Source organism: Acomys russatus, chromosome 5 (assembly GCF_903995435.1).
Source record: "Acomys russatus chromosome 5, mAcoRus1.1, whole genome shotgun sequence".
In the NCBI taxonomy this organism is placed as follows: Eukaryota; Metazoa; Chordata; class Mammalia; order Rodentia; family Muridae; genus Acomys; species Acomys russatus.
Genome location: NC_067141.1, coordinates 43,127,631 through 43,153,786, shown reverse-complemented (window position 1 = coordinate 43,153,786; position 26,156 = coordinate 43,127,631). Strand labels below are relative to the sequence as shown.

At 41.9% G+C, this 26,156-nt stretch overlaps 1 protein-coding gene across 1 annotated transcript in view; it reads left to right on the top strand.

Moving 5' to 3' along the window:
- Mamdc2 (MAM domain containing 2) overlaps positions 1–26,156 on the top strand; it is a 149,334-nt gene that overhangs the window by 95,693 nt on the left and 27,485 nt on the right. Inside the window, exons 8-10 of the mRNA XM_051146935.1 lie at positions 1,665–1,808; positions 4,047–4,312; positions 25,315–25,408. Coding sequence (XP_051002892.1) covers positions 1,665–1,808; positions 4,047–4,312; positions 25,315–25,408 — 504 coding nt within the window. The remainder of the gene's footprint in view (positions 1–1,664; positions 1,809–4,046; positions 4,313–25,314; positions 25,409–26,156) is intronic.

The following is a 26,156-nucleotide window of genomic DNA, read 5'->3' as shown; positions in this document are numbered from 1 at the left end:
CATTATCCACAGGGGAATACTGAAGAAATGTTGAAGGATCCCCGTATATGTGACATCATATTAATTTTTTGCAGGCTTTGTCTCCTGGGCTTAAAGATAAGCCCTCATTCTGGCAGAAACAAACAGAGCAGCGTGTGGCTGAGTCTCCAGGCCTAGAGCACTGTAGCTGTCCCTTCTGTTTCCACTATCAGACTCAGGCTTGGCCATGTGACCTGAAATGCTACCATGCTCCAGTTATATGGGGACAGTTCCTTCTTCTTTTTCTGTAATGTACAGAGAGAGAGAGAGAGAGAGAGAGAGAGAGAGAGAGAGAGAGAGAGAGAGAGAGAGAGAGAAATTATGGAACTCTTTTTGTAGCATTTCAAACTCAGATAAAATTTGCCAGAATACAGGAATACGGTGAAGAAGTCCCACCGTCTCTTTTCTCGGATCTACAAACTGCCCTAGGCAAGGCCAGCATTTGCCTGATCAGGCCTTGAAGAGCACTGTCCTACTTTATCTATTAAATTGTCTCACTGTGTATATATGCAGTGTAACTGGAATTATTAGTGAGTTCAGGAAATTTAATACTGATACAATGTTATCAGTTCATAAAACATATGACTGTTCCAACTGTTTTTCTGGGTCAAAACTAAATCTTGAGTTCCTTGGAGCATTTGGTTGACTGGTTCTTTTGACCATTTGACCTGGCAGAGTTCTCCTGCTCACATGAGTACTTTCTTGGTTTGAAAATTAACCGAGAAGATGATCTTGTCATAACATGGCCCCATGTCGCCAGCTGGCTGTTCCCAGGTTGAAAGTTTCTCTAGAAATGACACTCCAGCTATACAAAACAAACCCCTCTATCTCTCTGTCCATAAAACGTCCCAACAGTGCCTCTCACCATTCAGACGAAGCTCGCTCTGAGTATCTCAAACTGCTGTGGTCACAGCTCCTCTGACCCCAGAGGATAACCTAAGCTGTGAGGCTTCCAAGTCCTTTGTTAATAGGACCAACCAGTATTCCCAAAGGAGCAGGATTCTTTCATATACCACTCCACCCAGGCCGCCTGGGCCAAAGCGATGCTTGCAGACCATGACAGACGACAGCAGAGCTCAGCACAGCTCACACTGGGGCAGCCCCTGCGAGGCCTGCTGTGACTTCTGAACTGTGTGGTTTTGGCTTTAGGATGCTTATCCTGGAGCTCAGCAGCTCCTACTGCTAACGCCAACCATAGCCACTCTGCCACAGAGACTAGTCAACAAAGGGGGCTTGTCTCCAGAATATACTATTTCTTAGAACTTATGAGGCTCTTAAAATCCTCCCGTTTTTCTTTCTTTCAACTACCATAGGAGTTGGTTTTAAAGGTTTGAGTATAAATGCACACAGCCATTACATTCTCAAAGGAAATCCCCTTTGAAAGCTACCACTTGTTTATTTTTGCAGACAATGTGATCAGAGTGCCTTCCTGCCCTCCTTCTGGAGAGGAAAAGAACAATTTCCCTGTCATGTCAAAACACTGTTTTGATGACAACCTGTCAGCCTGCCACTTGGATAAAAATAGTTTGCTATGTGTCTCTCCCTTGGTCTCCCAGGCACAAATGTAGCCTTATCTGTCGACTGTTGGATAAAGGAGTCCTCTGAGAGTCCCAGGCTGACTGTAACTTTGGTTCTCATTTGCCCAGGGCTTCCTTTCAGTGCTGTGGAAACAAGCTGCAATTTTGAGGCAGATCTCTGCAACTTTTATCAGGACAAAGAAGGTCCAGGTTGGACCAGGGTGAGAGTGAAACCAAACATGTATCGGGCAGGAGACCACACGACAGGGACAGGTGAGTCTGGGGTCTGTCGGCCTACATGTCCTGGCTTTGCGTTTACATACCACTTGCTATTTTCATTTCATTTCTGCAAAGACAAGGGGGAAAAGAAAGATGAGACAAGAGGGAGAACAAAGAAGCAACAATTGGTGACAGGTGGCTGGCTACTTTTAAAAGTTTTAATTCAAGATGCTGTGCTGCTCAGAGTATTTACCAATTCATTAAATAAATATTTGTGAACTGTTTTTGCTCTTCATTTCAGATAAAATACTTTTTAAAAAATCCACTGGACTCCACTTCCATGAAATCTACCAAAGAATCCATAGAGGCAGAAGGCAGATTGGTGGTCTTAGGAGCTAATACAGGAGGGGTGGAGACTGGCTGTGTAATGGCTGTGGAGTTTACTTCTGGGATGATGAAAACATTAGGGAACTAGACAGTGGCAATGCTTGCTCTTGCTTTAAAATTAACAAGCCAAAAACATAGTGAATACACTAAACAGCACCTAAAGGTTAACACTATTGATATTATTTAAAGTGGGAAATTTTATATTATCTATTCTACCATGATAATGAGTATTATGGTGAGGAAAAGGCTGCTGGAAAATGTTGAGTGAACACCTGCCGGGTGCACCTGTCCTAGAACCAGGGTCTGAGTGCTCCTTGACTATTAACTGACTTTAATGGTATCCTCAGAAATCCCAGTCATGGGGACACAGGGCAGCCAGGAGCCAAGTAATTTTGTGTCTCGTTTATTTATCTACATCCTGGGTGCTGTGGTGAATTTGCCACTTACACAGGCCCTGAGACAGCCTTGGAAAGGGTCTTGTATCTTATGCCTATAATTTAACATTCCTTTTTTAGAGATGGCCTAACTTGTGGATGTACAAGGCCTGAAAAGCCTTTTCTAAACTTTGTCAAATTAACTCAGAGAAGATAAAATAGTAATCTGAACCTCGCTCTCCTGGTGCAGAACCAGTTCAATGAGCAAAGGAAGCGATGGATAAACGTATACACAAATGAACTTAATTCCAAGCATAGCAAAGAGTGTCTTGGAGGAAAACATGCCCCCTCTACCTCTTAGTTTTTGTAGCTGAGGCTGAGAATTAAACAGATATGAAGCAGGTTAGCAAGAGGAAAATATAACATTCTAAGAACATATTTTTCTATGAACATGGGACCCTTCACATGGGAAAATGAAGAGTAGAAAAACACATAGGCTTATTTTCATTTTTAACAATGAATGACAAAGTTGTGGAAAGCAGCAGGATAAAGGAAAGGGAGGGATAGTCAGTTGTGAGAAAGTGACTAGGAATCGTATGAAAACTAATAAAAGACAAGGGTTTTGTAGTGGGTTTGTTTGTATGGATCCATTTTGGCGTAGTCTCGGTCTCTACCACACTGACTTCCTAACTAGGATGTGTGCCTTGCTCATAGGAAGTCTTATGGCCTGTTTTAGATAAAGAGTGAGAGGGAAGAGAGCCCTTCCTACTGTCCTCAAGTGCCTTCCGCTCAAAGTTATCAACATGCGAAAGTGGTATGTTTGGAGTGGTATGTTCTGATGGTCTTTGGTGCTCTGAGAGAGACTCAAGGAAGAAGCCAGATTAAGCTGTAGAGGTCTTTCAGTGTGGAGAGAAGTGGCCACACCAGTTGGCTAGAGGGACAGTGTAGTTGCTCATAGAGAGAAATGGCTGACACAGACAGCCAGTAGTCCCAAGCTCTTTCAATCGTTTTTGTGAGATATATATATATATATATATAAAGTTTCCTAATCAATGTCATGAATCTGAGTCTGAGTACTATAAGATCTATATTGCTTTGTGGCATTTACTTGACTTTCTCAGAAGTTTCATTTGCAATTGAGGTCTAAGGACATTTTATAGATTTCTTTTTTTTGTCACTTAAAGCACAAACACTAGAAAGCATCTTTTATAGTTTAAAGCCTATGGAAGTAGTCTCTTATGGAAAACCCCATTGCTTTAACCAGTTTCTACCTGTCTGTGTGCACTCACTCTGCATTGAATACTGTCAGTGGTTCTCAACCTTCCTAATGCTGTGGCCCTTTAATACAGTTATCTTGTAATGACTCCCAAGCATAAAATTGTTTCATTGTTACTTCATAACAGTACTTTTGCTACTGTTATGAATCCTAGTGTAAGTATCTGATATGTAGGGTACCTGATATGACTCCCAAGGGGGTCACGCCCCACAGGGTGAGAGGAATAGCTGCACTAAGGATTTGTTTTCTTCACAGGGTATTACCTGCTGGCCAATACTAAGTTTACAGCCCAGCCTGGCTACATTGGAAGGCTCTATGGTCCCTCTCTGCCAGGAAACATGCAGTACTGTGTGCGTTTTCATTATGCCATCTTTGGGTTTTTGAAAATGAGTGACACCCTAGCCGTTTATATCGTTGAAGAAAACCATGTGGTTCAAGAGAAGATCTGGTCTGTTCTTGAGTCCCCACGCGGTGTTTGGAGGCAAGCTGAAATCAGCTTTAAGAAGCCCATGCCCACGAAGGTATGGTAGAACCTGCACTACCTGTTTTTAGGTGCCAGGTATGGTTAGTGATTTCAGTGTAGTTACTGTGCGCTGCTGATGTGCTAATCTTCTGCTCAGAGTCACCTGCATTCAGCACATATTACCTGCCCCCAGAGAGGTGCATGTTAAGTCTGCAATTCCCTTGTATTTTCTAAATTATAGCTACCTAAAAATTCTCTCTTTCTCCTTCTCTCTCCCCATTTCCCCCTCCTCCCCTTCCTCTTTCCTTTTCCCCCTTCCTCTCTCCCCTTTCTCTCTCTCTCATTCTCTCTCTCTCTCTCTCTCTCTCTCTCTCTCTCTCTCTCTCTCACACACACACACACACACACACACACAGAGAGAGAGAAAGAGAGAGAGAATGCTGAAATTAAAAAGATGAGATTGTGCCTGGGTCTTCACTGTGGCATTATTAAGGCCATCACTAAAGGCCTTTGCAGACACAGAATTTTTGAGGTTAATTTACTAATTGGCCTAATAATGTTTATTATCAGGCCTATAATTGTTATTACGACAGTATTTTCTAACCTGCTAGCAATCAATGAACCTGTTATATTTTAAAATAGCCTTAGTTAACCTGGGGCAGGGTAGATATTAATGCCCTAAACTACTTCCCATAGTGGGGCAGGTATGGGATACCTGCCCAATCCCAAGCCATCTGCTCCTACTAATTTCTATCAAGCTACCTCCCATCCATAATCCCATATACTTGCTAATCATCATCATCTGGGCCAAGTCTCAATCTACACTGGCCATGTGCTTTTCCACCTAACCCATGGCAGCCTTCTTCTCTTCCCCTCTCCTCTGGTCTCTCTTCTCCCAAGATTCTCTCTGTCTCCCCCAGCCCTGGAACCTTACCCACACCTATCCCATTTGCCCTGCCCAGGTGTGATGGCCTTGTATTGGTCAAATAGGTTAGGCTCTTAGGTAAGGTACAGGTGGGGCAGAGACAGCAAGCAGTAATTAGCCTCAAAATACATCAGACCAACTTCCAACACTAGAAATGAAGCCCGCCAACCCCATTTAGCTACTGACACAGAGAGCCATCAGCAGGTGATTCTGATAGCAATGAGAATACAAAAACAGACCTATAAATCAAGGAGAATACAAAGGAATGGCAGGAACCTCCCAGGCTTAACAACTCATAAACTAAAGGAAGCTTCAGAGATACAATAAATTCTGTGAACTACCAGATATGAAACCAGTGTGGGAAAATTCATTTTGTTTCAGTCCATCAGCCAACTTCAAATTTTTCTTGTGTGTCCTCTCTTGCAAGAACCAGGCCCAAAGAAAGTAAATAACTGCTTTCCCCCCGAAATGTATCTCAGACTATGGGAGCTCAGTACATACTATTGAATGAATGGGTAAATAAACTGAGTTACCCCAACTCCAAACCCCCCAACAAAGGTTAAAACCGAGGGAGAGCAGGACAATCCTTTAACTTGTCACCTAGACAATTCCAAATGTGTTCTCAATGAACCTTTCTTTGTACAAATGTCCCTCGACACCTGTCGTATTGTTGCACCTCCACTTTGATCTATCAGCACTGGAGAAACCTAAGTGTCTCAAAGATTTGTTTTTCCATTGCCAATCATTTAACTCTCACAACTAACCACACACACACACTCACATACACACACACAACCAGTTTCACATAATCAGGGTGCACCAGAATGAAATTTTGTTATGCTTTAAATATAAGCATCTTGCTTATTATTTGGCTTGCATGTATTTATTCACTCTTCCATGTACTTATTCCTTTATTCAGCCATCATTTATCCTGCATGTGTGTGATGGAAAGCATATAAAGAGAAATGAATTTCAGGTCCCAGTCATGAGACAGAGGTCACATGTGACAGCAGACTGAGAAACCGAGGCTGAGATACAGTCGGTGAATGTCACTATCCCACAGAAGGACTGCTCAGACAGTTACAGATGCGATTCTACAGATTGTTATTGAAAAGAATGTCATCCAGACTTGGCAGGCCCAGTGTTTGGAGGGTCAAAGTTCAAGCCACAATGGCCTCTAACCCCTGCTCCTCCTCTCCTCTGTAACCTCGATTGGCAAATACTGCACTACTTAGGAATCTGCTCAATTCTTCACAGTGAGCCCCTGCTACTACATGACTCCCATGAAGCTGGTACAAGCCTCCTAGCAGCTAAGGGTGCCCCAGAGATTCTGTCCTTTCTTTGTTGCAAGCATCTTGGTGCTCAGCTACCGTGTGGTTCCTCAGTGACAGAAGGGAAAAATGGAGCCAGACCCAGTCAGAGTAGGGGAGCTCTTACAGCAACTGGAAGGAACTGGGCATGGATTCAGATGGAAGTTCAATACAGAAACTTCCTAGTTCTGGAACCAGAGGTTCTGGAAGGTTCTAGATAGTTCTAGAAGATTCCTGCTAGGCAGAACTAGCTCCCTCAGAGTGGGGGAAGCATTTGTCACTCCTGAGAGAGGGTGCAGTAACTAGGGAGAAACTGAAGCTTGCTTACTTATGGTATATACCTATATGGATTTCTGTGCTTATGTGCTATGTTTTCATGTGTTTATAGACATGAAAGCTACTTACAACAAGGAAAGAGCCAGTATTTCCATCACTACCTTCTACTCCTGAACATAAACTCCAATTCTACTTCTGTTTCATTCTGAGCAGTTTCCTTCCAGATTTGCAATGTTTTCCTCCATTAACCTTAGCTATGTTTGCTGAGTCTCTGCTATGAAAAAAAAAAAAATAAGGACTTCTCCTTCTCATAGTTTTCGTTGTATTTATTTTGGCTCTTAGACCTTTAACTATACCTCAATCTCAAACTTTAGACAGTGTTTATAAGCACCTACTTTATAAGATGAATAAATTATCATGCTTATAATTTTCCTTTGCTTTCTTTGCCCACCTACAAATGTATAGTTGCTTTGACATTAAACATACAGTTATATTCCTACTGAGCCGTCTATGCTGGACCTTGAATGGTTATCCCAGCAGGGGTCCTTTTGACATTATAAGGCAGACAACTCTGCCAATGTGTAGAGCCTCCCATCAGATCACTACCTTTTAAACTTCTATGGTGACTGCAACAACCAAAAATATTTACACATTTCTAAATGCCCCAGAGGTATCATCTTTGGATGAGAAACATTGCTTTATAAGTTGATTCCAAGACTTACACTATTCTCTCTCTAATTGCAAGCCATTTTGCTTCTTCCTGCTTTATCTGCAGTTTTGCAGCAGAGTTACAGTAAACTCTTCTCCTGCCATTGCTCCTTGGCTTCTTAATTTTAGTGCCTATGTGCTCCCCTCCCCCCCTTTTTTTTCCTATAGTACAGGAAATTGAACTACACTGAACCTAGAACTGGTAGATTAGCAGGTTCTCAGTGGCTGAAGACTTAGGCAAGTTCATGTTCCGTGAATTCCATGCCCAGTTCTCTCACTCTGGGATGCTGCCTGGCATTCCTGTGTGCTCACATATTTGGAGGGGTGCTCATCAGACCCCCTAAGAAGCTCTAGTTAAATGTATAGTCCTTGTGTAAGCACCCTTCAATGCCCCCCAAGGAAAGTATTTCAGAAACACAACACCACACCTGGAAGATTGTTCCCCACATGTCTTTTCCATCCACAGAGGATATGTTTCTCCAAGTATTCAGCACATTTAAAAAAGAGTGTCAAGTCACAAAGCTCTGAAAGCAGACACAGGGTGAATGCTTGTCAGCTGTTACACACTGTCTAAAAGCTTCTGTTGGCTTTCTACAGTTTAAGCACTCAATAATTATTTTAACTTATTCTAAACTAGTGGAAGCTTAAGAGACTTTTCTGAGCATTTTGAGCTTTGCATACATTTTTATAATAGTTGGAATTTATAATGACTAAGATTCTGAAGTGAACCTGCTGAGACTTCTAGAAAGTTCCAGCATCAACCTAGGTCAAAACCATATGCAACATGGCTGGTCATCAAGTATCTACTTTGTGCCCAGCATCTCTCACTATCAATCCTTATCACCAGGCACAGTGCGCATGCCTATAATCCCAGCACTCAGGGAGGCAGAGGCAGGTGGTCTCTGTAAGTTCTAGGCCAGTCTGGTCTACAAAGTGAGTCCAGGAAAGCCAAGGCCTCACAGAGAAACCCTGTCTCAAAACAAAACAAACCCAAAAGAAAACCTTATCGTCCTCTAACCATCCACGTACAGAGGAGGAAGCAGAGATCTCAGCCTGTCAGCACGGCTTGATTCTTCTTAGTTTCTTAGTGTGTGCCTTCAAACGGCCGGCAAGATCATTACATTGTACTCTAAAACGCATCCCTGACTTGTTCAGTCTCGCATGCCTCCACCTCACACAAAGTCACCACACCGCCACATCTGCCACAATTACATGGAAACTTTGCTGTGACCCTCTCTTTCTCCTCTGCTCTGAGCCCACAGCCAGGTCACCTTCCTGAAGTGGAAATCAGATGGTGCCATTTCACCCACAAAGCACTCCAACAGCCTGCAGGACAGAGCTGCCTCCTTGACTATGGCCTGGAAAGCCCCAGGTGATCTGGTCCTCGCTTACAGCGCTAACTTCTCCTCTCTCTGCTCTGCTCATAGGCACACAGTCTCATGGGACTCCACTAGGTCCCTGAGTGTGAAGGTCATGCCTTAACCATGGCCTTTTCACTTGTAGTCTCATCTGCAATGAATGTCCTTCCCCAGCAATTCCCGAATTCCCCTGGCTCACAGGCCTCTGTCCCATTTGAAGGGCTTCCTCTCAGAAAGGAACTTTCCAGAACACTCAGTTGTCACCTCTTTCCCCATCCATAGATAGTTCCCATCATACGGACTGTCTCATTTTCTGCACCACAGCTATCCCAATCCACTAAGTTTTTGGTTTCCTTTTTTATTCCCTATCCCCTCTATTATGAAAGTAAAGCCTTCATTTAGACAAGGACCTTATCAGCTTTTCTCATCTCTGTGCCCACCTGTTTGAATCTTCCCAAGCAAAAAAAAAAAAAAAAAAAAAAAAAAAAAAAAAATATTATGCTCACACTAAACAGGATAGTTTGGCAAAAGGTAAAGACATTGGGCCAGGCAGTGGTCCCAGCACTAGAGAGGCAGAAGCAGGTGGATCTCCGTGAGTTTGAGGCCAGCCTGGTCTACAGAGAGAAATCTAGGGCAGCCAGGGCTACAAAGAGAAACCCTGTCTAGAAAAACTAAACAAAACAAAACAAAAGTAAAAGGACACTGTACAATACCACAGGGCTTTTAAGTGGCAGGGCTGAGAGTGAATGGGGCTCACTGGACCACATGCTATTTTTATACAATGCCCAAATGCCACTCAACTCTCTCTTGGTTGATGTCAAATGACAGGATTGTGGTGGGGAGGGGGGCAGGAAAGTGCATCTCTAACACTCAGCTTGGGTAAGTAAGTAGATCCAGGGTTTTATTAAACTGACTCTCCAATGATCTGTTTTAGAAGTAAGAGTGGCTCCTAGAGGGGATGAGAAGTCAAGGTGGCTCATCACTCATAAAGCAGACTGGTGAGTCAGAGGGGAGAGGCAGCACACTGCTTAAGGTGCTCAGCTGTGGGTCCTTGATCAGTCATGGCTTCATGCTCTAGGCTAGTTATGTGACCCTATTATCTATAACCCTCACTTTTCTCTCATGTGTAAAAGGGGTACCTGGTAGTGCTTGCTGCATAAGGTCTATCTGTGTATCACATGAGACTGCATGAAGTCCTTAGTATGTATGTCTCCTAGCATGTAATTAACACTATTAAATTCAGTCCAACACAGACACAGAAAAAGAAAGAACAAAGGCTGTTTTTCTAGGTCAAACCATTTATTTGGTACATGGATAATTCTGTATTTTGATTTTTGCTGTGAGTTGTTGAAAATGAGGTCAGAGTTTTTAAAAATTTAGCACTATTAGACTTTCTTAAAAAAATGGAAGACATGTATAACCATGAACCCTACAACAATATTTTGCATGTGTATGTTTGTACATATATGTACATGTGTGAGGTGCAGAGGCATGCATGCAGGCATATGTGCGTGCATGCGTGTTTTCAAGTCAGAAGTCAATGGTTAGGAATCTTTCTCAGTTGTCACCATCTTTTTTTTTTTTTTTTTTTTTTTTTTTGAGACAAAGCCTCTCACCAGATTTGGAGCTCACTGACTTGATTAGACTGCCTGGCCAGCAAGCCCCGTGGATCCTCCAAGCTCTATTTCCCCACCACCACACCTGGCTTTTTCTGTCGCTACTGAGGTGAAATTCAGGTCCTCAGGCTTGCGTGGCATGTGCTTTATGGTTGAGCCATTTCCCCGGCCCCTTCTCTCCTTAAAAAACAAAACACTCAGAAACGTTTACGAAAGTTTGTGAACCTAAAACCATATCTTCATGGGTCCCATCTCTACCATCACTCTGCTCTGCAGAATAGAGAGCAGGTGGGAAGAACTCTGTGGGGGCTGTGTGTGGTGACACACACCCATAACTTCAACATCTTAGGGCATGGCTAAGGCTGAAGGAGTACTGAGAATTTGCACTTACAAAGCAAGATCCTATCTCAAACAAACAAACAAACAAACTGCAAACAAGCAAACAAAATGCAAAGTTACCTGGAAGAGAATATTAATGAGAGAGCACGTGCCAGGGAGATGGAAAAGGAGAGAGGGCAGAGAAAATAGGGAGAGCAGAGAGGAAGAGAAGGGAGGGAAGAAGATGGGAGGGGAGGGGAGAGAGAGAGAGAGAGAGAGAGAGAGAGAGAGAGAGAGAGAGAGAGAGAGAGAGAGAGAGAAACACAAGGACAGAGAGGGAGGGAACAATTTGCTCCAAGATGTTTTTACTAAATGCCAGGCTGTGTGGAAAGACTCCAGATTAAGATCAGAAATTACTTAATGATGACACTCAAACTTTAGCCTCTCAGCCTTCAAATGCTACATTTAATAACTGTTCGATCAGTACAGCGTGGACATTAGATCCCAAGTAACTTCTTGCCTCCAACTATCTAATTGAGGGTGTTTCAATAGTCTTTTAATTAAAAGCACTGGGGTGAGGGGGCACTGCAAACTCAGCACCTTATTATTTAAGTATTTATTTGAGAGGAAACATTAAGAGGCTGACAAATGAGAGAAGGGCAAAGCATTCTATTTCTTCCAGGACTGGGTTAATGATCAGCTCGGTGATCATTAAAATCTCCATAGGAAACCATTCTAAATCTGCAGCCTTCCTTGTCTGTAAGACTAAAAAATCAGACAGTGAAAGCCAAATGCATTTAAGAGAAAGCCTCCACCCAGGTAGATACAAATAATTTCCCCCACTAGATTAAAAAGACAAAAACAAAGCTAAACTCTATGCCAGCCCTTCTTAGCTGTGCACCATGAAGTGCAAGACATTAGATATGTTCCAATGAACAAGGGTATCTCATTTGCTTTTTATTTCTAAAGCGGACACAATTTCTGGAAGAGAACAGGTACTCAGTAGTCAGAAAGAGGAACTGCCAATGAACGTGTGCTAACAGCAAGGATGAAGCGTACTTCCCTGAAAGGAAGAGGGCAGACCAGCTGCACAGCACCAGGCCAGACTAATTTGGCTCACAGCTTTGAGGTTGTGACTGGGCAGCTGGCTCCATTGTCTCTGTGCCTGTGGTGAGGAAGAATGTCATGGCAACGAGCATGTTAGTGTGAATCTGCTCACCTCATGAAAGCCAGAAAGCAGTGACAAGGAGTTAGAGCCCACAAGTGTGCCTCAAAGACACATCCCTGATTATCCACTTCTGTTGTTCCTCATCTCCCATAGTTCTGTCACCTTCCAACAGGCTATAGGATTTTCATTAACAGACCAATCCATTTGTGGAAGCACAGCCCCACCCATCCAGTCACTTCCCCAAAGCCCCACCTCCGCATGCTGCTTGTACCACAGACCAAGCCTCCGCTGTATGAGAACCTCAGAGTGAACTGTTAAAAGTACAAAGACTCTGTGAATATAAGGACATATCACACACACACACACACACACACACACACACACACACACACAGCTGGTGCGGAATTTTACTTTTTTATGGTCTTTAATTACTGAAACCAAGAACTAAGGCTCCTCCCTTTGAGGCAAGCTCTCCCCTTACATCGTTACATCTTGCTCTTCCCAAGACCCTCTGCTAGGCTTCACCATCAATTCCCATTCTCCTGACCCCTTCCTTGCCCTCAATACAGCCTCCATTCTGCACTATAATCAGCGATCTACTTGCCTCTGCATCCTACCCTCCCCAGCCCAGGTCACTCCTGCCTTCATCATCTGGGTCTTCCTAACCTATGAGGATCCTGGGCTGCTGCCTTCTGTTACCACAAGCTTCTCAGTTCAGCTGCAGAACGGTCTGACCTCCACCACCGTCCCCTCCTCGTTATTAGAAGAGCCCATTTCACTAACAGACTTCCAACTTGTACCACTCTGTTTCCTTTTTAGGATGTGACCTCATGGTTCACTGGCCCCACCGCACCCCACCCCGCCAAATGATCACGGTGTCCGACCCTTTTGGTCCTGTCCCTCCCTGCACCCTCAGCTGTCCCCTTCCTCTCCTGGCCAGTCTGGCAGAGAAGTGTTGTTCTTGCCACTAGTGTACATGAGTGCTTCTCCGCTCCTAAGGTCATTCCCCTGCCTCCTCTGAGGTTGGGTTTCATAAACTCTCCCATCTCCACCTGCACATATGCTGCCTAAGTATGCTGACCTCCCGTGGTCTGCACAAAGGAGTCAGTCTTCTTTCTTTCATCTCGGTGCATTTAAGCTGCCCCTCATCCTCTTCCTCAGAATCCAAACCTGCTAAGGAAGCATTGGCGGTTGCACTCCTCAGGCCTCACATCCTTGCCCTCTGCCCTCCTTCCCCAGTGTTCCTTCAAAGGGCTTCAGCATCTGAAGGTATTTCTCAGTGACAATTCTACATCCCATATACTTTGGGGGAAATCCTACCCTTCTCCTGGGCTCTTTCTCAAGTGCCCCTTCCTTTGAAGCTTGTTTACTTCTTGGAGTGAATTTTGTATAATGAAAGAGCACTGGGAGAGGAAAATGAAGAAAATGAAGGCCTGCCTATGACTCTTGTCTCAGTCATTAACTGTGTGAATCACAATGCCTTGTCCCTTCTCTCTGAAATGAGCACAGGAACTCAGATGGCCTCTGAGTCTCTGCTTGGTATATTTTTAGGCATCTTAGTGGCAGGAACTATTTTATTCTTGTGCAAAGTGCATTTTTGCAGATGCTTTTTCTCTACTTATTTCTTCTTACGAAAATCTCTTTCCTTTAAAGGAAAAAAAAAAACTGAAATTCAAGCTTGCGATGCAGATTTCAACCTTTAAATTCTTCATCTTAAAAAAAAAAAAAAAAAAAAAAATTCTTCATCTTAATTGTGCCCACAAATAATGTCAAAATAAAGAATTATAAACTACCAAGGGCTCTGAAAATTTTAAATGTTTATTTTGTGTATATGAGTGTTTTGCTTGCATGTGTATGCACCATATGTATTCCTAATACATTTAATATAAATTTATTCTAATACACTGGTAAGTAAAAGTAAGCTAAACAATATAAAAGTAGACAAGATAGCTATAGTGAAATCAGCAAAAAAGAAATACAATAGAAAATATAGAATCTAACCTTATTTGTCATTAAAGACATTTTAAAGTAATAACATGTTTATAATTAACTGAATATATGTTTTAAGAATATAGAGAACACCAGGAGAACACAGGCCACAGAATCAACTAAGCTGGGCTTCTAGGGGCTCACAGAGACTGAAGCGGCAATCACAGAGCATGCATGGGTCTGCTCTAGGTCCCCTGCATATATGTTGTTGCTGTTAGCTTGGTGCTCTTGTGGAACTCCTAACAGTGGGAATAGGTGTGTCTCTGACTCTTTTGCCTACTCTTGGGACTCTTTCCTCTTATAGGGTTGCCTTGATATGAGGGTTTGTTCCTAGTATTATTGTATTTTGTTATGCCATATTTGACTGTTATCCCTGGGAGGCCTGCTCTTTTCTGAAGATTATATATATATATATATCACTCTAGAGTGTGATGTTTGTCTTAATAGCTCTGCTTATACTTTATTCTGTTTGTAGTGTTTGATTTATGAATTATAAAAAACAAACCTTTGGTTTAGAAAGAAAATATAGAGGCCAGGATGTAACTCTGTGGTAGGATGCTTCCCTGACAGGCATAGAACCTTGAGTTTTATCTTCAGTACTTCAAAAAACAAACAAACAAAAAAGTATATGTTCTTTGTGTGTGTGTGTGAAAAAGTAAACCTTTTACTTCAGATCCCCAAATATATTAACATATGTACAGAGAAATATAATTTATTTTAATTAATAAATATATGCATAATATATGTATTATATACATTTGTAAATTTTGTGTATAATACTTATACATATTGCTTATTACATATATACATATTACATGTATATATGTGTGTATGTATATGTATGCATATGTGTATAAACCTGATCCTGGAAATGTGAGTGTCTTAATTAGAGTTACTATTGCTGTGATGAAACACCGTGACCAAAAGCAAGTTGGGGAGGAAATGGTTTATTCAGCTTACACTTTCATCCATATCATCCATATCATCTAGGAAGTCATGACAGAAACTCTAACAGGGCAGGGACCTGGAGGCAGGAGCTGCTTACTGGCTTGCTACTCACGGCTTCTTTAGTCGGCTTTCTTAAAGAACCCTCAGCCCAGGATAGCACCACTCACAATGTGCTGGGCTCTTCCCCATCAATCACTAATTAAGAAAATTCTCTACTGGCTTGCCTACAGCCTGTTCTTAGGGAGGCATTTTCTCAAACAAAGTTCTCCCGCTCAGATGACAGTAGCTTGTACGACATTGACATAAAATTGGCTAGTACCATCCTCACTGTTACAGAGTTACATCCTGGCCTCTATATTTCTTCCTAAAGCAAAGGTTTGGTTTTTTAATAATTCATAAATCAAACACTGCAAACAGAATAAAGTATAAGCAGAGCTATTAAGACAAACATCACACTCTAGGGTGATATATGATTCAAGGAAATCATTCTCATATGCTTTTTAAAAACTTTTGTTTATTATTATTGAGGGAGTATATGACTTATGTATGGACACATGTACCACAGAGGATATGTGGAGGCCAGAGGACAACCCTGTGGAGTCTGTTCTCTCCCTCTACCAGATGTGGGTCCTGGGGATATCACTCAGGTCATCAAACCTGGATTGTCAGGCAGTAAGCACCTCTACCACTGAGCCAAGCTGCTAGCCATTCAAATGCTTTATTTTTTCCAAGACAAGGTTTCTCTGTGTAGCCTTGGCTATCCTGGACTAACTTTGTAGACCAGGCTGGCCTCGAACTCATAGCGATCTGCCTGCCTCTGCCTCCCAAGTGCTGGGATTAAAGGTGTATGCCACCACCGCCTGGCTTCAAATGTTCTTTTATGAGGGCCAATTAGTACAAAGTTTCAATTGCCATTTAGCTGTATTTATAAAAAGGAAAAACATCCAAACATGTATACCTTCAGCATAATGATTATATTTCTAAAAATGTGTCACAAAGAAGTAGTTATGGGGTCAAGCATGGTGGTACCTGTCTGTTTTTCGTGTCTAGTTGAGCAGCTTATTAAAATCCTGTCCTAAAAAAATAAAAATAAAAAGGAGATAAAAATGTAGCTCTGTCATAGAGAACGTGCCTAGTGCTAATGAGGCAGGCAGGCCCTGGGTTAAATTTCCTCCAAAATGAATGAAGAGATTGGGGGATGGAAGAAGAGAAAGGGTGAGATGAGGGGAGGGAAGGAAGGAAGGAGAAAGGAGGAGGAAGGGGAGAGAATGAGAGAGAGAGAGAGAGAAAGAGAGAGAGAAGAGAGAGAGAGAGAGAGAGAGAGAGAGAGAGAGAGAGAGAGAGAGAGAGAGAGAGAGAGAGAGAACACGAATGTAAATTATGGTCATGTAAAAAGATCTCTCTACAGAGGTTCGTTCCAGTCGCCTTGGTAAAACTGTGAAATGAGAGGACGCAATTGCCTATTATTAGAGGTGACTGAATAAGTTGTGGCATCGGTGCCAAGGAGTTAGTATTGCATGAACTGTATCCCATGGCTTCCTATCATGCCAAAGACTGTATTTGCCTTGGGAATCACTGCTCATCTGGCTGACACTTGTCTCTGCATCTCAGATGTGAGTTGAGCAAAGTGGGTCTTACTGTTTGGGTACTTGCAGGAGACTGCTCTTGGCCATGAGCTAGTCCTTTGGAATAGGGTAAACCATTGAGAGTGAAGGTGGGGCTGTAAAGTCTTACCTTTTTGCTCTTTGCTGATTGTATTCTGAACATCTTCTAGTAGGAGTGACATTTTTATGTCTCTTCAAGTGAGCTGCAACAATATCTCCATGCTATGCTGTCTTCTCTTGAACATGATATATTGGCCATTGCACTACATTTAACCAATCAGAAAAGTGTTTGGACAAGGAACTTTGGAGGGAAGTAGGCCAGAAATAGGCCAAATTTCACACAGAAGCACTGTGATTTATTTATATTTAATTACTAGTGTATATTAATTATGCAGTGTGCCATTTCCACAAACCAGCATTGTTTTTCACACAAAATCATAGACAACCTGGAGGGCCATTTTAAAAAGTCACCAAATGACCACCTATTCCCTTGAGGAGTAAGCATAAAAAGTAGAAAATCCAGTGTTGAGGACATGGCTCAGTAAGTAAAGTTTTCCATGAAAATATGAGGACCTGAGTTGAGATCCCTAACACCCATAAAAATGCTCAACATGGCATCACATCTCCGGAATCCCAGCACTGGAGGTGGTGGAAACACACAGAACCTCAGAGCTCACTGGCCAGCCAGTGTAGCCAATGGGTGAGCTTCAGGTTCAGTGAGAGACCCTGTCTCAAAGAATAGCATGAAGAGCAATAAGAAAGGTACTAGATTGACCTCTGGCCTCTGGGTGCGCGCGCGCGTGCACGCACACACACGCACACACACGCACACACCACACACCACACAAACACACACACCTACATGGCACACACATGCATGCATCACACACAAAGCAGGAACGCATCCACATCTATCTTCCATCGGTGACAAATGGTTACGACGCCATTATATATAACGTCCTCATTATTAAGGTGTGAGATTAGACCCTGAAATGCCAACAATGTAAGACCCGCTTTGCTCACATCTGAGATGCAGAGACAAGTGTCAGCCAGGTGAGCAGTGATTCCCAAGCACCTTGTGATCTTGTGATCATTTTCCACTTGGATGCCCCACACTGTGTAAAATTAACCATCTGTGTCCCTAGTAAAACGGTTATAACACTGGCTTTGCTCTCAACATAAAGGAAATGTAAAGGGGACATGGAAAAGTATACAGGGGACATGGAGATGAGGCTGTAGGGTGGATCAGGGGTTTGCAAATTCTTTCCTAAAGTCACAATAGAAAGATGGAGTGGAAAGGTAATGACACCAAGTAAGGGAGAGAAGAAAGCACAGGTGAGGAGGAGCTGCTGTGAAGCCAAAAGAGGTCATGGCGGGGTGTGTGTTAGCCAGTTCTGTATCAGCCATCATTGCACTCCTGGGCTCAGAGGCTGTACTGTCCCTCCCCATCCTCGGGGTCATGACACTTCCTGTTACAAATGTCAGGTCAGCAAGAGAACAGCAAAACAAAGCCAAGTTTTGTATGACGCAGAGGCCTTAAGAAATCAAGACTCTGGGATCTAGGTATACACTTTCCATGGCACATGCTGTATGGAAATACTATTGGGCAAAAAGGATGCAGTGTGTTGACAGTAGATTGGGAGCGAGAAGAGAAGCTTGACCAGACCCCTGTAGGCCCCTCCACTGGAGTAGATTGTCCTCCCAAGGATGGTCAGGACCCCTTCTGCAGTGGGAGTATATAACCTACGATCAGACAAGGCGGGCCTACGATCAGAGAACTTCCTCAGGGCCATCCACAGCCAAAAGGTGGCAAAGAGTAGGGCGATATTTCTGTCTTATGATGGGATTTGTGAGGAAATGCAAGTCTAGCTTTTATCGTTTCCCTTAAAAGAGATCAATTCTAGTCTCCTCAGACTTTTTTTGGAAGGACCTGGAGACAAAGGTACAATGGGGGTGTCAGCAGCTGTCTAGAGGGCTGCTGAGTTCATTCCCTAGAAGGAGCAAAGAATTGAGCCAACAGGAAAGACAGAAGAGCAAGCGGCAGAGCAAGGGAAAGTAACAGCTGTACACCTTCTGCATGAGAGAAGCCTAAAGCTGGGAGCTGTCTGGGATACCGTATAGGGCCTCTAGGGCCTTCCTTTCAACTGTTTGTCCTGTTTAAATACACACACACACACACACACACACACACACACACACACACACACACACACACACACACCTTCCCATCTTTCCCCTTGTAGTGTTTTCTGGGAACAATAAACAGCCATTTTAGGAAGCCTGTTTTTCTTTCCTAGTCAATAGTCCCTTCAGAGAGCCAACAAAGTTTGCCTCGGAGGCCCTGCCACTGTCCTTTAGTCCAAAGTACTCAGGATGGTAAGCAGTATACTTTAGGAGGCCCCGCTCTGAAAATGCTTAGATTTAAGGCAGAGATCTCTGGAATAAATGCAGGTCCAGAGCTCTTTGACTGGGAGTTCTAAGATCAAGTCTTGAAGAATCGCATTTTTATTTTATTTCCTTCCATTAAAAATAGATTTTTTTTCTCACATAATATATCTTGATTATGATTTCTCTTCCTTCTACTTCCAGTTCCTCCCCACCTCCTCTCTCATTCAGATCCACTTCCTTTCTGTCTCTTATTAGAAAACAACCTGGCTTCTAAGGAATAATAATTTATAATATAGTATAATGTGATACAATATAAACTAACATATTGGAATTGAACAAAGCAAACAAAAGGAAAAGAGCCCAAGAGGATGCACAAGAATCAGAGGCCCACTTGTTCATACACTCAGGAATTCCATAAAAGCACTTAACTGGAAGCCTTACTGTGTACACAGGGACCTGGTGCAGACCCAGGCAGGCCCTGCACATGCTGCCGCAGTCTCTGAGCTCATGGGAGCATTGGTCATGTTGATGTAAGGGCCTTGTTTTCCTGGTGTCCTCCATCCCCTCTGGCTCTTACACTCTTTCTGCCTCCTCTTCTGTAGGATAGGATGAGGTGTTGCTTGAGCCCTAACGGGAGGGATTTAATGAAGAAATCCTGTTTAAAGCCTGAGTGCAGAGCAGTGTTTTTAAATACCTAAAGGAAGAAAGGAAAGAATAGGAAAGTGGTCTAATTTTCCCTATCAGGACTTGGCAAAGGTCTGCTGTTTCATCTTGGCTATGCAGTTTGTGAATGTTTATCAGAGACTGCCTTTGTCCTGCTCTAAAACTGATAGATCCTTGTTTTCATCTGCCCAAAGTCCACTTTCCAGGGCCAGGAAGAGCTAAAAATGATGCAAATACATTGTGAGGTTTGAATGTTTACCACCCAAACAGCAATGAAAAACATTGGCTGCAGCCTGTATTCTATCCCAGCATGCCCTTTACCTCAGAACTGAAAACTTGCAAAGAGTACTGGGAAAACTCTGGAAGCAGATCAATCTTTGTTGCTTGTCAAAGCTAAAAATTGAATTAAATCAGATGAGTCTTTAAAAAACCAAAAACAAACCAGATGGGACTTTTAAGAAGAAAGCATTGGTCAGCGAAAGACATGTCTGAAAACACATGGCTCTTCTATGGTTTGTGGGACATGCAAATCAAATATAGAGTCTGCAAGAGGCATGCTATTATGATTTAGCCACAGTTTCCTAAGATATAGCCCGGTTCTAAGAATGCTTAAATCTCACTCTCTTTTCCACATACAGCTCCACTTAACTTGTCCTTAGAAATCCATGAAAATTACATCATTTCTGCCAAGTATCTTAATTTTGAAATTTGTGTTTTCTTTGTACTTTTGCGGTTTTAAGATTCAAACACTAACTTATTGTCAGTAATTTAAGTGAAAACAATGATGGGCATTCCGTCCTGCTCTTGTGTCCACAGCATCTTAATGAAGGACTGTAAAGTCTCCCTAAGTAGATCACAGCAATTTTGTGAACAATTCCACCAACTCTGTAGTTAACACACCCAAGATTTTAGCGTCATCAGAAGAAATGTTCAGTTTAAGCTGGGATCTGAGGTTGAGGTGCATTATTTATAACAAGAAATAACTGGGGTCATTTGATGGATATGGCTTATATGGTTTTGCTGGCAGAGGATTGAAATGTTTTCATCTATCTGGGCATGGTGGCATAGCCTTTAATCCCAGCACTCCGGAGGCAGAGGCAGGTGAATCTCTGAGTTCAAAGCCAGCCTGGTCTACAAAGTGAGTCTAAGACAGCCAGGCTGTTATACAGAGAAACCCTGTCTCAAGAGGAAAGAACAAAAGAACGAAAGAACAAAAGAACGAAAGAAAGAAATGTTCTGATCTGAGAATCATTTATGGAAGCTATCCTTCATAGTCTAATCATGGGGCAAAATGGGTTTTGCACTGGTAAAGTCAGTGCTCATTTGCACCACCACTCAACAACTTGTCTTACAGTGTCTATCAAACAGACCGCGGAACCATCTTTAGAAATTGCTGAGATGGTTATGCAATTGGGCCAGGCTAGCTCTGTAATAAAGACTGCTGTTTTATTATATTCCATGGCTCCTTACAGAGCCTGATCTCCTTCACCTTATAAACCTTAGTCATCGTGCTGGCTGGCATTTACACTTAACACCTCTAAAGAGAAAATTGGTAATCTTTGTTTTAAAACAACCTAGTGTGGATTGGCAAAGTGAACTCATGATAAAGACCATTTCTCTACCCCCACTCCCCCAGCCCCTGGGGTGCTCTAACGAAGAACTTACAAAACTTCACCATCGTAGGGGCAGCCTGGCCCTTTGACTAACACAGCCATGATTATATTTCCACACAGACCCTCTCCCCTCCCTCCCCTCCAAAATCAGCCACATGCCTTGCTTGCTCAGTTTCCTCCTAAGTTCTTCTGCTTACCATTAGTATCCTATTTTTAGAAAGAAGAACATTATTTTTTTTTTGAAAGTAAGAAAAATATGAAAACATAGAGGCAATTCTATTGTCCTCTAACTGTTACAGTTTTGAGTATAAGTACTTGGAAGAGAGGAGGCCTAAAAGTTGGAAAGAGGGCTCAGTGGATAAATAGCTTCTCCAGAATGCACAAAAATGCCAGGAAAGCATGGTGGCCACCTGTAATGCCAGCACTGCAGAGGCAGAGACGGGAATCCATGGGGCAAGCAGCCTAGCCAGAAAAACAAGAATCATCAGGCTCTAGGTTCAGCAAGAGGCCCTGCCACCCAACAATAACTCCAGCCTCCATGCACACACATGCACACACACACACAAGCATGCACGCACGCCATATATACACGAGACAAAAAGTAAACAGACCTGAAAATCTAGGGTATGATTATTGGTCTGAGTATTCATCTCTTGCCTTGCCTTGTTCCTCTATCTTTGTTTTCAGGGATTGGGAATGTGCAAAGAAAATAAATAGCTTGAAACAACAACAACAGCAACAACAACAAAGAATATGAATCAAAAAATAAGGTTGCAGAGCTACAGATTTCTAATACAGAGACTATATATTATAGGGCCCTAGTTAATGGCTTTTATAATCTGCATAGAAGTTTATTCTTTTTTTTCCAGTTGTTCTCAGACAAAAGGCTTTGACTCTCAAGGAATATTTGGCACCAGTGTCTGGATGCATTCTCGATTGTCATGATGTGCGGGGGAGAGGGGCGGGGAAGCTAGCATCTAGTGGGCACATAGCTGTAAGAACACGATCCCACTTGCATCTAACAAAACCAACACCTTGATACATGGAGTGATAAGAGAAGAGATTCATTGGTGTCAAGAATGCCATCTTGCTAGGGTCCGGTCCTAGGTACAAAAGCATATATGGACTTTCTGAGTTGTCTAGCATGGCCAGAGGAATGCCAGAATGGCCTTAAACTCTTGGAGTATTCAGCTCTCTCGACCTGGGCACCCATGTAAACATAGACTATTGCTCAGATGGCTGCATGGCTTGTGGTTTCTTAGTTATTTTCCTTTATTCTTCTCTTTATCAATCTTGGGGAAAACTGATTTCAGTGGCTAATTATTGGGAAATGAGGTAAAAGAGAAACAGTGAAAAACAGACTTACTACTGCTAGGGCACAATTAATCTACCCATGAGCTTTAGGTAGAAGCCACAGATACTGTGAGCAATGCCCTAGCACACAGAACAGCCCTCAATCTGGCTTTAAAATATCAAGAGCACTGAGACTGAAACACTTTTTTTTTTTTAATAAAAGAATATACACAGTATTTCTTCTTAGCACAATGAAAACTAAGTGCCAAACAAATTCTGGGGTTTGAGGACTTAGCTTGAATCTAGTCGGTACACGATGGGTTTGGGGAGGTCTGTGGTCAGACAGAATGATATGTGGGCTGTCTAGTACTCTACCTATGGGAAAGTATGAAGTAGAGACAGCCTGGTGTTCTTCAAAACGCTTTTGGCATCATGTTCAATATATTTGGCATAGCACAAAGGAGCCAAGCATGTTATTTGGTGTGGCAGAAAAGAGGCAAGAAGCCCGTTCAATGTTACTTTTTGCAATGAGAAGTTGTTATATATGTGTCAGTTCAATTCATTTAGGCATGTGGCTGCATATGGCTACAGTGTTGACTGCTTTGGCATGTGGCTAATGAGACTGAGTAACTTACAGGCTTTGTGCCTAGGAGGTTCCATTATAAATAACGCTAGTCTAGAACAAATACTAACATTATTCTAGTTTTGTCTCTATCTCTTGTGGGGAATTGAACCCAGGGTCCTGTACATGCTAGGCAAGCCCTCTGCCAGTGAGCTACACCACAAACCCCATTATTCTACATTTTGAATATAGATATCCAGAGTCCTTTCTTTCAACTATAACTAGTGACAGACTATAACCCATTCAGAAAATAAGGAAAACTGTGAAATAGCCATAATTTATGAGTCTATATAATAATTATATTGCTGGTAAATGTTCTTGGCTTCTTCTATTATTTTAGATGAATTTCGGATTGTTTTCCCTTTTAATCAGCTTTTTAAAAAAACTTAGCTTTGTAAATCTGTACTGTGCAGTGCTGAATAATTTTCACCACACTCATATTTAATGATCGCCTATTTCTCAAACTGCTGTATTCTAGCTTATTTCTTCTCTTTTGAAATGTTAGGCTATTTCATCTGTTGCATGCCTGCATGTTTCTTTGGTTTAATAGTCTTTATAAAATAGTATGATTGTAAGCATATGAAAGCATCCTAATACTTCTCATCTTTAGGATGAATTGCCATGCAAAATGTCTGGCCTTTCTACAGGGAAAGACTTAGAGTGTGGCTCGTCTTGCTATTTCATATCCATTGGGCAAATGTACTTTTCCAGTATACACGGTCATGAAAACAGTCATGTGAAAAGCTGACCAAAGAAAAGAAAGCCAATTTTTCCCTCTGTGTAGCACAATTACTTTGGTAAATCATGAAACATATCAATGTATTCATTCTCATATAACAATAAAAATGCTAATAGAATATAACACTTGTCAGGACTGATGACAAAGAGCTTTGCTTTCCAAATGCAGAATAAGTTTCCAGGCACAAACTAGAAAGTAAAATATTTTACATAATACTTAGATAGCCTCTACAATCGCTAAAGATAAAAGATTAACAGAAGCCTTTAAAAAGAGCCATAAAAGCCACCCTGCTTTGTTTTGTTCTGTGTAAATCCACAGAGATCAACATTTATATCTCTTAGCTATCTATTTATGAGAGGATATGAACACAGAGGCAGGAAACATCCACACATCAGGCAATTAAACTTCCTCTGGGAAGATTGGCTTAGGACATTTTATAGTTTGCATAGTGACAAACTGTCACATGATCTAACACTTTTTCTTAAAATAAACTCTGTATTCTAATAAATCTGATCATCATGGGCAAAAGGAACCTAGTAATAATACACATAAATAAAATTAAGCCACAACATTTAGGATAGTAGAACCAAGAAAGTCAAGTTTGCTCATTAATCATAAGTAGAATGTAAACTTCTGTTATGTCATCTTTTTGTCTTCTTTACTTGAATGGAGATTTGTAGTTGGGAGATGAGACATGGACCACACTAACTAGCACTATTTAAACATTAAGCAGTATATTTGAAGCAGATCTGTCAACTACAGTGAAAATGTAACATAAATATGTTAAGAGTCATTCTTTGGGCATCATACATCTGAAACAGCCTTTAAACTGCCCTGATTATAAGAAATCTCTCTCTCTCTCTCTTTCTCTCTCTCTCTCTCTCTGACTCACTTCCTTCCTCCTTCCCTCCCTCTCTCCCTATTCTTCCACCCACACTGAATTTGATAACATATAGTATGGATTTGTTTTTCCTTCACACATAACAATAAAACTACTGGGACTGATAAAATAACCAAGTCAATGCTTTTATTCATGACGCCAACCAGAGACGTGGGTCTTTGTCTTGGAAATGGAACAGGAGTCTCTGGATGGGTTGTCAATGGGACTTTGTTCATAGTGTAAATAAAACACATTGCTAGACAGTTCCTTACAAAACAACCAACAATGGTTGTACTGGAAACATTTGAAAGATGCTTGGAAATCAGCTGCCACTTTGGGATTACCAAGGGAAGATATTTGAAACCTAACAAGCTTTTCCCTATCACCAGCTAACCAGCTGCCAATCTTTGAGGACCAACTCTAGTTTTTATATCCATATACATGGTATATTATTATTATAAAGTCCACTTTGCTTAAAACAATGCAATTCCAGAGTCATATACCAATGGGAGCCATTCTTTATACCACTGTATCCTGTTCCTCATGTGGGCAATGAGAAGGTGTTTCTAATTGCTTGCACGGGTCTGAAGGGTTTCCATTTTCAGCTAACAGAATTCAGAGCTTAAGTTTTGTGAATTACAGGTGGTTTTTATGAGCCTGTGCAAAAGCTTTTGGGACTGTGGACTTGTAGCCCTGGATGACATTACCATACAATTGGGAAACTGCCAGTCTCCAGGTAAGAGGACCATCACTCATTTCAGCTGTGTGTCCCTCTACCTACAACAGACACTTCCAGTTCCTCAAAGAACGTCATACACTTGACCTATGCTATTCTATCCTTTGCTTTTCTTGACAGACATGCCTCTCTCACAGAGCTTTGCAGGAGATTCTACAAGCTGGATGTGAGGATGCCAGTGTTCTGTATGTCTTTGTATGTGTGACTTTTCCTCATTGTAAGGAAAGTTGGCAATACCTCCCTGAATGCTGGCAACAATGCTTATGAACTGTCCTAAACAGTACCTTAAAAACAAGTGCCCTCTATCTTAACTAGCATTATAGGTAGCATTGTACTCTTACAGAATGCACATTTTCAAGTAATATCGATGGTACTGTTATTTCACAAATACTTATAAGACATATACCATTAAATTTTTAGTAAAATTGATATGTTCTAAGTCAATTAAGTGACAGTAAAGCCAAAGATCCTACCGTAGCAACAGGGGCCACAGTCTTAAGCTGCTGCTTATAGCAGTCTAATGGTTATTTGGTTTTATTTTTCCTTAGTTCCTTGAGAATTTAATGCAACATTGTTTTGACATATTTATCTCCTCAACTCTTCCCAGAACTACTCCCTTTCCCTATTCACTCAATTTTGTGAGGTTCCCCCATCTTAATCATTCAAGACTAAGTTGCCTGAGTACTCTTGAGTATGTGTCCTTCCGCTGAAACATGGTCAACATATGAGTAACTACACTATTAGATAA